General features: G+C 40.9%; 1 protein-coding gene across 4 annotated transcripts in view; it reads left to right on the top strand.

Annotated features, from left to right (window-relative positions):
• The window catches only part of LOC122651975 (probable UDP-N-acetylglucosamine--peptide N-acetylglucosaminyltransferase SPINDLY), a 105022-nt gene that overhangs the window by 42321 nt on the left and 50260 nt on the right, over positions 1-12441 (top strand). For all 4 annotated transcript variants that reach the window (XM_043845575.1, XM_043845572.1, XM_043845574.1 and 1 more), the window contains one exon: positions 6315-6409. In XM_043845575.1, the coding sequence (XP_043701510.1) occupies positions 6315-6409 (95 nt within the window). The remainder of the gene's footprint in view (positions 1-6314; positions 6410-12441) is intronic.

Below are 12441 nucleotides of genomic sequence, written 5' to 3' on the forward strand. Positions count from 1 at the left end.
CATGACATTGACCACTTGAAACCAGGTTTGAGAGTGCTCAGGCAGGATAATAAGTGCTCATTCAAGCTGGCCAAGGTTATATTCCTTGGTTTCATTATGTCCTCAAGGGGTGTAGAAGCTGATCCAAAGAAGATCAAGTGTATTGTTGATTGGCCAATACCGAAGACCTTTACTGAAGTTTGTAGTTTCAATGGACTTGCTTCTTTTTACCGGCGATTTATTCGGAATTTCAGTGCAATTGTGACACCTATTACCGAATGTACCAAACAAAGTGAAGGGAAATTTGAATGGACTACCGCCGCAACTAAGGCTTTTCAGTTGATCAAGAAGAAGATGACAGAGGCTCCAGTGTTACGCTTACCAGACTTTGACCATATATTTGAGGTGGCGACTGATGCTTCACATATTGGTCTTGGTGGTGTATTAATGCAAGGAGGACATCCGATTGCTTTTTACAGTGAGAAGCTTAATAATGCAAACAAGAGGTACGCTGCTTATGATCTAGAACTTTACGCTGTTGTTCAAGAGTTACGCCATTAGAGACATTACCTTGTTGGTAAGGAGTTTATTTTGTACACTGATCTTGAGGCACTCAAACACTTTTTTTCACGGAAGTCAATCAACAACATGCATGCAAAGTGGGTTGCGTATTTACAGGAGCTTATGTTTGTCTTGAAGTATAAGTCAGGAAAGGAGAATACAGTGGCTGATGCACTGAGTAGAGAAGTACTGACTTAGAATACATTCTCAGCACACGTACTTAACATCGAGCAGATCCGTGATGAGTATGCTAGTGACAAGGACTTTAGTGTCCTATATGCTGAGTTGCAATAGGGTGGGATGCACCCTAACTATGCTATTCATGATGGTTATTTGTTCTTAAGAACAAGGTTATGCATTCACATTATTAAGGAGTTACATGGACGAGGCCTAGGAGGGCATTTTGGGAAGGACAAGACCATCTTACAGGTGATTGATCGTTATTACTGGCCCCACATTGCTAAAGATGTAGAACATTTGATCAAGAAATGCCGAGTTTGTCAACTAGAAAAGGGAGACAAGCAAAATACTGGTCTCTATTCACCCTGCAGGTTCCTCATGCACCATGGGTTGACCTTAGCATGGACTTTGTTCTTGGGCTGCCACCTACACGCGAACAGTGCAACTCCATTATGGTTGTGGTGGACCGTTTTACGAAGATGGCTCACTTCATCCCATGTAGGAAGACATTCCATGCTTCTCATATGACAGAAATTCTTCAAGGAGATAGTGCATAGCCAGCTGCCAAGCACTATTGTTTCAGACAGGGATGTGAAGTTTATGAGTTACTTCTAGAAGATCTTTTGGCTGAAGACCAATACCAAGTTGCTCTTCTCTACTGCTTTTCACCCATAGACTAACGGGCAAATAGAACTGGTGAACAGAAGCTTAGGAAATTTATTGAGATGTTTGGTTAGAGATTATGAGAAGTCTTGACCCTCCATTCTTGATATTGCTGAATTAGCCTACAACAGTTCAGTAAACAGGACAGTAGAACGTACTCCTTTCGAGATTTTACTTGGAGTTCAGCCAAGGCGTCCCATTAATCTTGATCCTTTACCTCCTCATGCACAGGTAAGTGTTGAAGCTGATGAGTTCTTATGCCACATCATAGAAGGCCATGCTGATGTTCAAAGGAGAATTGGTCTTAGCAATGATATTTATAAGGCTAATGCAGACAAACATCAACGATATGTAGAGTTCAAACATGGTCATGGTTCGAATTAATCCAGAGAGGCACCAGCCGGGTGTCAACATCAAACTCCATCCTAAGAAGATGGGTCCATACAAGGTGCTGAAACGTATTGGACCTAATGCTTATGTTCTAGAGTTGCTTGTTGATATGGGCATAAACATCTTCAATGTGGCTGACTTACACCTTTATGTGGGGCATCACTCAAATGATGGTGATTGTGAACCCATGCTTAGGCTGCCCCAACTCAAACCACCCATTGAAACCATTATTGAAGAAGTACTGGACGACATGCACAAGGCCACTCGACATGGGAGCGGTTACCATGTTTTCCGTGTCAAGTGGAAAGGTCACCCACACCAGGACAGCACATGGATTCATGTAGACGACTTCAAGAAGCTCGACCCTGAGTTGTATGATCGTTACATGTCCTTCATCCATTCGTCAGAGACGAATGTTTTCAAGCCAGGGAGAGCTGAAGCCCTACATCTGCAAGAAGAAGAGGAACAAGCAGCTGCTGCCCAAGTAGTGGTAGTAGTTCAAGTTCCATATTTTTTTTAAAGAAACCAGTGGTTCAATTTAAGTGACTTAAGTCACCACTTTTATTTGTATGTAATTTTTTTTCTGTTTGTATCCACACCGCACTCCCACAAATTTAGAAAGGGAGGTGGACTAGTATAGTTGGCTAGGAGTATTCACACTCCTAGGCTGAATAGGTGTAAGGCCTTTAGGCCACTATTTAAGCAATGAAAACTGTGGAGCTCCTCACTCTCCACTTTGAAATTAAAATCTGCTTGCAAACTGCTGCAAGTTCTCTTCCCCTATGAAGGTTAGCTTTGTGTGTAATCAAAGCTGGTGGGATTGGTGTCTGATCCAATCAACACCTTGCGGTGTGAAGCCTCTTGGGTGGTTTGTCTTCAAGTTTACTTCAAGTTCTGTCCAAGACTCCAAGATCTAATTTTTATTCAAGTTTCATCCTCAAACAAGCTGCTACCAAGAGTAATTTGCAACTACAGTAAGTTTGAGACATCCCCATCCTCATCCCCATCCCCATCCCCATCCCCGTTCTTCTTCTAATCCTTTAGATCCCCAACCGTAGCTTTTTCCCATTTTATTTACAATATCCCACAACCCTAAACCACCCACAGATCAACACAACCATTATCTCTGCCCCAAATTTGGATTGAACTTTCCCCTCCTCAATTGGGAAACTCGATCTGAGTTTGGTCCCCAAACTCCCACTCAAACCCTAGAAAACCCCACTTCCATTAAAACCCCAAAAACCCTAATTTCTGTCCAGCCCATCCTAACCATCAGAACCTCACCCAAAGCTGGCCGAGTGCTCTATTCCACCTAGGGAACACTTGATCCAAACGTGGTTCCAATTCCCTCAATTTAAACCCTAGATCCTTCCAAATTCCACTTTCCAAAAACCCGAAACCTGTAACCCTAACCTGCTGCCATTCTAGTTTACACACTTCCACTCATCAAAACATTTCAGGACCTTCACTGATAGACTCCCCTACACCTGCCTAGCATAACCAACACCTCAAACCCTAACCCTAACTGAAATTTTGACCTGAAACCTTATTTTGACCTATTCGGACTACCTATTCATATCAGATCCTGGTTTACTGGCTCCTAGTTGGTCTCCTACCAATCTAGGACTACATTATATAGTCAACGATTGGTGTGGGTATAACAAATCGTGGGAGGAGGGTTTGTTGGAGGGTCGGATAGTCAGCGATTGGTGTTGTAGGGTCGGAATAACAGGGTTTGTTGCTGAGGGATTTGTGAGGGGAGTCGATGCTGGTAACAAGGTGGTAGCTGGTTCTGGTCCTGGTGCCTACTGTTGAACCTTTTTTTTCTTGAGAAAGTGATAGAGCGGAATGGGTTAGAGAGAATGGGTATTGAGAAGATGGGGGTTGAGAGAATGGGAATAGAGAGACTGGGTTGAAGCGGGATGGAGAGAATCGGAAAAAGGTTTTTTTTCGCTAAGAAGTCCACTTCTCAATATTTAACGATCCTGCAGTACAAACCTGCAATGATTCAAAAACCAACAACTGGTCATGGTTGGAAGATGTGCCCTGCCGACAGCAACTCTCGAAGCCCAAGGAGGAGCCTTCCAACAGGCTGTAGCCGCCTGTGAAGTATCTTAGCTCTGTTCAGCAGCAGAGCAAGTTTCCACCGTGAAGTTCAAGTACCTTAGCTTTGTTCAGCAGGAGAGCAAGTTTCCGAGCCCCTTGTCAAAGATGAAACAATAGAGCCCTAGAGACAAGGGGATTCGACCGTTGGAGAAGCTCCATGGAGAATAAATTATCTCCGATAACGTCAGGGACACCGCTTTACCTGTTTGAGGTGAGGGAGAAGGAGCGAGATGCTCACCGTTCCCCCTGCTGTCACCCATTTCACTGTCAGGAAACTAAAATAATTATAGAAACAGACTTAAAACAGGACTCTTAAGTAAACTAATGAAGTAAATCCCGTTTTCCTACTTTCTACCTACATTTTAGGCCCATTAAAGTGGGGCCAATTACAAAGAAAACCAATGGGATCAAAGACCCAACACATACATAACCCAACCCAAAGCTTATTTCCAATTTAATAAGCCCCTTAGATGACTTATCTGCATCAGGAGATGAGAGGGAAAAAAAAACTGAGAACGATAAGAGATTAGAAGAAGAAGAAAAAATTATCATGTATAGCGTCAGTATGCAAATCAAATAGTTAGAATAGAATCCCCCAAACAATACATTTTAAAAAAAAAAGATGTAAAACACATCCGCCTAGGTTTAAGGGCGCCTTAGTGAGTTAAACAAAGGCGGCGCACTGCGCAACACCAAAATTACTGCCTGGACGCCTTAGTTGACACTTTAACAGCTATGGTGGCCCCACTCGCACACTGTCCTCATCTAATGGTGGTAATGATGATGATGATGGTGGGGGTGATAGACTTGCAAGGATGTTGAGAAGTACTAGGAGCTGGAGCCAGAGAACCAGAGCCGATGCGCTTCACAGGTGAGACTCAGTTCACTCATGCCACATAGGATGAGGACCACGGTGCACGTGTGGCGGCTACTCGAGAGGTCCATGGACGTCAATGTCTCGAGCTTGACTGACACTCTTGGAGGCCTGAATATGGAGGAGATACATGGGGTGCAATGGTGTGCACCATCATTGCCACGGGGAGCGCCGGTTCTGACTATGCAGGGTATGATGGATATCATGGGTATGGCCAGTTCAGCTCTTCATTGTCATTACCCTCTTAAGTATGAGAGCCACTCACACAGTGGGTCAGATTTTTATGGATAACATCTTCTCATTTTCGGCCCCCCCAACCATACATGCTGGTGATGGTTTCACAGGCACTATTCAGTTGCCGTGGCTCTCGATCGAGTTGAATCAACATGAAGAGAGCAACAAATTATTATCCAGCAGAAGATGATCAACCAAACAAACTTAGTTTGGGAAACTTACCAGCCGCAGGGAATAAAGGATAGGAAACTGACATCTGTCGATGGAGAAGAAGGAAAGAAGCAGCATAGATAGAAGAAGGAAAAGATCAAGCTTCCCACCTAAAATGCAGAGCAGGAATCCCAGCTAGCTCCAGTCATGGATTCTCATCAAGTTTCTCTACTGAATCCCACAGTAGAATAGGTCTGATTCTCACAGATCCTGGCTCTGTCTCTCACAGAACAAGAAAGTAAAGCTTTTCTGAAACTAAAAATCATGGGGAAGTTCTGTAGCCCCTTCTCTTTATTTGTAGAACTAATAAATAATAGAATTAGGAAACTCTCCATGCACAGGCTAAGGAAAGTCCCATTACAACTTTTGAAAATAGAAAGTCTTCAGAAACTGTAAGAAAATAGAATAAGCACCTAATTTCGTATAAGCTTCAAATCCCTCATATTTGGCTTATAGAATTGGCCCACTTATAAGAGAAAACCTAAATATACTAAGCCCATGATCCATATAATCCATGGGAGAAATGAAATTAAGTTCATATTTGGGCTTATAGAATTGGCCCATTATAAGAGAAAACCAAAACATACTAAGTCCATGATCCATATAATCCATCGGAGAACCGAAATTAAGTCTAACTTGAATCAATCTTGGACAACAGGTTCAGTTTGACCCAGAAAACTTAGCCAATCCAAAACAACACACTCTTCTTCTCTTCTTTCTGGGATTGTGCATCACTGGTAACAATCCTTTTGGCCATAGTTTTTCCTGGCTTCCGTTTGACTCTTTTTTTTTTTTTTTTTTTTTTGGTCTTTTATGCTCAAATCTAGATTCAGGACCTCGGTTACATTTGTTTCTTTTTGGCTGTTATATGGAGAGGTTATATATTTGTTTAACCCCTGCAGAGTAATTTGGCCTATTCATCCTGTTCCAAAGTTTAAGAAGATACTGAATTTTATATCCTATTGTTCTGTATTAGATTTTAATATTTTGCATTGGTCTGTTTCATTATGTGTGAATATCATATAAGTTAATTGTGAGTTGGTTAGTTCTTGCTGGTTGTAATAATGAGTGTTGTTGAGATACTAAACTTATTTCACATCTTAAATTCATTGTGTAGGGGTTCTTTATAGAGATGCAGGCAACATTTCTTTGGCTATTGAAGCATATGATCAATGCCTTAAGATAGATCCTGATTCTCGTAATGCTGGGCAGGTATTGTGGGAACTACAACCAGTTTGCAAATTCTAGATGTATACTTTGATAAGTTTCACTAAATTTACCTGTTTTTTCATGCAAACTGATGTGGCTCATTGCTTCACTTTCTGTGGTCTGTTGCATGCATAATCACTGTGTTTTACTTGCTTTTTTAAATGGTTGGCATGGTTGTTTCTTTAAGAAAAAGTGGCAGTCCTCTTTTAACTAATTGATGGAGTTTCTAGAGAAACTGTGACAGTGCTCTTTCAACTGAGAGAGCTTGGAGCCGAGTTATCTGAAGAAATAGTGACTCTTTTGAAATAGAAAATGTGTTGGCAGCCAGACCAACGAAACAGCAAAAGTTGTAATTGCATTATGTGCCCCAGTGAAAAAAATAAAAATGATGTCTTTGCTTTGTGAAGGATTGATGTGCTATATAATTGCCTATATTCCACTGAAAATATTTATTTAGACAAAAAATAGAGGCTCAATGATTCGCTGAAGTGTTGTTAGGCACCTTTAAAGAGTTGGCCCTCATATACCTTAACTCCTTGCTTATGCTAACATTGATTCATGCTCTCCTTGTAATGAGGATGGGATGCTTTAGGTTGGAACAACTCTAAAACCCTCCCGGATAGGATCCCAAATCAAAACCCCACTCAGATAGAAACCCAAAATCTGACTGAAAATTCAAACTCCTCAGAATAACACGAAACTCGAAACAGTAGTTAATAAGAAGCATAAGAACCCCTCAAAAGATGGGAATGATCCAATGAGTGGTTTAGGAGTAATTTGAAAAGCAGCGATCTCATGGCCTCATGGCCTCATGGGTAGAGATCCCTGAGATTGAAAAACTGAAATTAAACTTAATCCAATAAACAGATTGATCTGAAAATTGGATCAGACCTCAACCTCAATAGTTCAAATCAAAGCCTTAAGGTTTCACAACAATCCAAAGGCTGGATTAAAAGTAATTCTGAAAACTCAAAATTCTGAAATAGAGAAAACAGAAAAGAAAACAAAGGATTACTTATTTGAGTATTGATGGAGAAGAAGAATGAAGAAGAAGAAGATATGATGTAAAACCCACCTAGCCTTGACTGAAACCAGCCATTAATGGTATCCCACCACAAAGCACCGCATCTCACAGCCATCTGAGTTTCACAAATAAAAGAAAAGGCTCAAGCCACCAAAATCTCATTAATCAAATTTGTGTACAACTGTACAATGCTGGCCTCCTTTGCAAACTTATATAGAAGGCTCAAATATAGACTTAACACTACAAAGGAAAGGCTTATGATGCAGTTGCCTTGGCCTGGCTGGATCAACGTGACCCACTTTGGAAGCCCATACCAAGGACTGGTCCTGAACCAGTTTTCTGGTCTGGCAAGGGCTGGTAATTTACTTAGGATGCAATATTTAGTTTAGTTTATTTGATTTCTGTTTACACCCAATTTTCACTCTATTTCGGTCAACAGGGAAATAGACCGAAATCCATTTCAGTCAAGATTGACCTGTCAGTTAGTGACTGGAAGAAAACGGTAAAGGATTGATGCATTGGCAGTGACCGATTAACGGTCAGTGATTAGTCAATGATTAATGAATTGTGAGTGGCCGATAAACGGTCAGTGATTGTCGAATTGTGAGTGACCGATAAACGGTCAGTGATCGATGAACGGTCAGCAAGGGAAGAGGGTAGTTACAAAACTACCTGGAAATTACCAAAAACCACTGTAACTACCATTCTACCAGGAGTGTCTATAAAAGGGAACTTCAGCCACAAAGGAGGGGATCCCTGGCTCAACAACACAACACTCTACAAGAGTCTTTATTTTATCTTTTCTTTTTGTTGAAGTTGGCTTCTAGCCACCAACCTCTTTATTTTATTTTATCTTTCGTTTCTGTCTTATATCTTTCCAGATGATCGAAGTTTATCTCTCATCTTTGTCTTTTATCTTTCAAGATGTAGAAGTTTATCTTTCATTCTGTCTTTTATTTTTCAAGATGATCGAAGTTTAGCTCTCATCTTTGTCTTTAGATGTAGCTTTTTGCTGGAGTTGGATTCTGGCCACCAATGCCTTATTGGCCCGTGTTTCAAGAGGCATTCATGTAGGTTTTACTTCGAGAATAACTCCAGCAAATTTTTTCCTTTTGGCCCGTGTTTCAGAAGACAATGTTTGTAATCAAAGTTGACACTCTGTTATCAATAAAATTACAATTTTTTCTATCATTCTTCTTCTTGGCATTTAATCAAAAGTCCTTGGAGTGATCGAGGCATTGGAAAAGAACCCATTCTTTCCTGGTTTGAAATCAGATTCAATCATTTGGAGTCCTTGCGACTCTGGCACGCCTGTGCATTTTCAACTCACACTGCCTTCCGAAAAGAGGGTAAACCAAGATTGAGTCTTATGCTAAGAAGAAGAACTGCCTATGAGGGGAATCCAGTCCTAAATCAGGCAACAACCAGGGGCAATTCTGCTGTAAATGGGCATCTAAAAGCCATTACTTGCAAGGGGCACGGTTTATGTCCAGCAGAAATGTGATGGTTTGAAAAAAAAAAATGCTCTCTGTAAGTTTGAGAGAGAAGAAACTAAGAACCAGACCAGACCTCCGTTTGGTCACCGTCAAGCAAGGGGCAGGTTTATTGCTGATTCTGCTAATGGCTCGGCAGTTTAAAAGGGCAAAGTGGTCAACTGTAATGAATATAACCACAAGTATTTTAAATTCAAATGTTATGCCGTGTTATCTTGAGATGCATAGAACATCATCATCATGACATCATATCCCATACTCTCTCCTATGTACTTTCTCTTTCATATCATTCATATTGCCACATCTTTCATGACATCATACCCTATACACTCTCCTATATACTTCCCCTCTTCATATCATTTGTATTAGAAGATGCGAGGATTAAGAATGAGAGAAGGAGAACCAGAGGGTAGGAAAGAGGAGCAAACCCGTGGTGCTGCTTTGTTTTTTCTTTTCTACTTCCCATATTATTTCGATACTGCAAGTTTTATGATGGAAGAGAGAAAAGAAGAAGATGACTGGACTGGATCTATGGAGAGGGTACTACAACGCCGGCCACTACATCAAGTCCAGGCGTCCAATGGACTTCCAGCGACGATTCAATCATGGAGTGCCATTGAATACGGCGAACAGTTTGCTGCAGTTTGAGGAGTTTATGCCCACTCTTGATAACACCAACAGCAACAAGTGCCCAAGTGGTGGTTAATCAAAAGGAATCAACACCATACGCTTGGTTGCAGTCATCTTCACAAAACCAGCGTCATTGTTCTTCAAGAACCAAACTTAAGGACGATATGAGAGATGTGGTGATCAAGCACAGGGGCATATCCATTACCGATCTGCCCAGGTGATTCACGATGATGACCTGAGAATTGAACTTGACAGCCTCCTCGGTAGCATCGGTTTTAGAGTTAGAAGCAGCAATTTCATGCTTGAGATCGTTCTTAACTTTGAAACCAGCATTGTGGCCAGGGGTAAGAACGTTTTCTAGAACCACCTCATAGTTTTAATCCATTTTCATTCAAAAAGCAATGCAGTTTGGATCAAAATGCAATGCAGAATTTGCGTGACAAGTGGGGGAGAATTTAAAAAATGCAATGCAGATTGGACGTTCAAATGCCTAGTTGCTGCAAGTTCAAGTGATCTCAAGTTTGGGAAATCCAACGGTGTCAATTCGGTCAACACTTATTTAAGAGCCTAATCCTTGGTGAGAAGTAGCAGGTGTTCTCCACATACCCGATCAACCAGCCTGGTGTGTCGATTTGGTCAATATTTATTTAAGAGCCTACACCTTGGTGAGAAGGGACTCAAGGAAGCCGTTAAAGCTGTTCGTGAAAATCAAGAAGTGATTGACCAGGAAGGAGAAATACAAGGCATTAAATAAATATGGAACTGACTTAATTTGCTAGGTATGACCGATCAAAAGCATATCCATAATCCCATTCAAACTTGTGTGACCCCGTTCAAATAGGATTTGAGATGTCACAAACCATAGTTGTCATGGCGTCGCCATGGCCACGCCATGGCGTCCTGGCGCTGGAGAGGGTTGCATGGTGACCTACGCCATGGCGTCCCTCTTTGATTTCTTCTTCCTGTCTCTCTGTCCCTCTTCGATTTCTTCTTCCTGTCTTCGATTTCTTCTTCTCTTTTCGATTTCTTCTTTCCCTCTTCAATTTCTTTCGATTTCTTCTTTCCCTCTTTGATTTCTTTCGATTTCTTCTTTCCCTCTTCGATTTCTGAATTTTCTTCTTAAAAATTGAGAAACAATAGAGAAAAAATAAAACATGGCTTGAGTATACATCTATTAACACATTAAAAATAGAGAAAATAAAAAATAAAACATGGTCGACATGCTCGCCATGGCGGGCGACATGTCGATATATCGACGTGACACCCCTCCACCGACTTGGATCGCCTTGACAACTATGTCACAAACCCATTTGAACTTTGGACCTTCGATCTCATTCAAAGGGTTTGTGAGGGGCATTGTTTACACCCAATTTTCACTCTATTTCGGTCAACAGAGAATTAGACTGAAATCCATTTCAATCAAGTTTGACTTGTCAGTTAGTGACTTGAAGAAAACGGTCAAGGATTGATGAATTGGCAGCGACCGATAAACGGTCAGTGATTAGTCAATGATAACGAACTGTGAGTGACCGATAAACGGTTGGTGATTGTCGAATTGTGAGTGGCCGATGAACGGTCAGCAAGGCAAGAGGGTAGTTACAAAACTACCTGGAAATTACCAAAAACCATTGTAACTACCATTCTACCAGGAGTGTCTATAAAAGGGAACTTCAGCCACAAAGGAGGAGATCCCTGGATCAACAACACAACACTCTACAAGTGTCTTTATTTTATCTTTTCCTTTTGTTGGAGTTGGCTTCCAGCCACCAATGTCTTTATTTTATTTTATCTTTCAAGACGATCAAAGTTTATCTCTCATCTTTGTCTTTTATCTTTCAAGATGTAGAAGTATTTCTTTCATTTCTGTCTTTTATTTTTCAAGATGATTGAAGTTTATCTCTCATCTTTGTCTTTAGATGTAGCTTTTTGCTGGAGTTGGATTCTGGCCACCAATGCCTTATTGGCCCGTGTTTCAAGAGGCATTCATGTAGGTTTTGCTTGGAGAATAACTCCAGCAATTTTTGTCTTTTGGCCCTTGTTTCAGAAGACAATGTTTGTAATCAGAGTTGACACTCTGTTGTCATTAAAATTATAATTTTTCCTATCATTCTTCCTGACATTTCATCAGAAGTCCTTGGAGCGATCGAGGCATTAGAAAGAACCCATTCTTTCTAGGTTAGAAGTCAGATTCAATCATTTAGAGTCCTTGCAACTCTGGCACGCTTGCGCATTTTCAACTCACATCGCAGTTTACCGAAAAGAGGGTATACATTTTCATGGGTAGATTGCGTAGGAATTTTTTTGGGTAGTTTCCTTTTTCTTAGATATGGCTTATTTTGCTAGTTTCCTCTTTGGGATGTTTCCATTTTAGTTAGGTTTCTATTCTTATGCAAGACTATTTTCTATTTATTCATTTTAATCGTAGGAGAGCAACAGATTTGATGATTTGGTAATTGAATATGGAAATTGAAGTTGATAGCTTGTGCAAAGAAGTGGCTGTGCATGTGTCTCCTCTCTTCTCTCTTCCCCTCCTGCAATTCTGATTTCTCCCCAGTTTCCCTCTTCTCCTAACTGTAATGTAAGACTAGGTTTGTAGTCCCAAAAACCACTTTTTGTGAAAATTAGAACAAACTCAGAATTAGAAAGTTGGGGTTTCAATCCAAACTAGCAAAGTGATGGTCACCAAACTTGGATTGAGTGTAGTGATAGGTAAGGGGAATCTTTGCTCCAAATTTCATCCAATTGTGATGGTTGGATCTTGAGTTATGGGCGAAACACCAAAATAGAAGGTTATGGAAAAACCTCCAAACAGTGCTGGACTAGAACTCTGGTGAAGATCGAGTGGAGTGGGAGTAGAGAAGAACCTCCGCTGAAAGTCTCAGCCAATA

Source organism: Telopea speciosissima, chromosome 2, assembly GCF_018873765.1.
Source record: "Telopea speciosissima isolate NSW1024214 ecotype Mountain lineage chromosome 2, Tspe_v1, whole genome shotgun sequence".
NCBI lineage: Eukaryota > Viridiplantae > Streptophyta > Magnoliopsida > Proteales > Proteaceae > Telopea > Telopea speciosissima.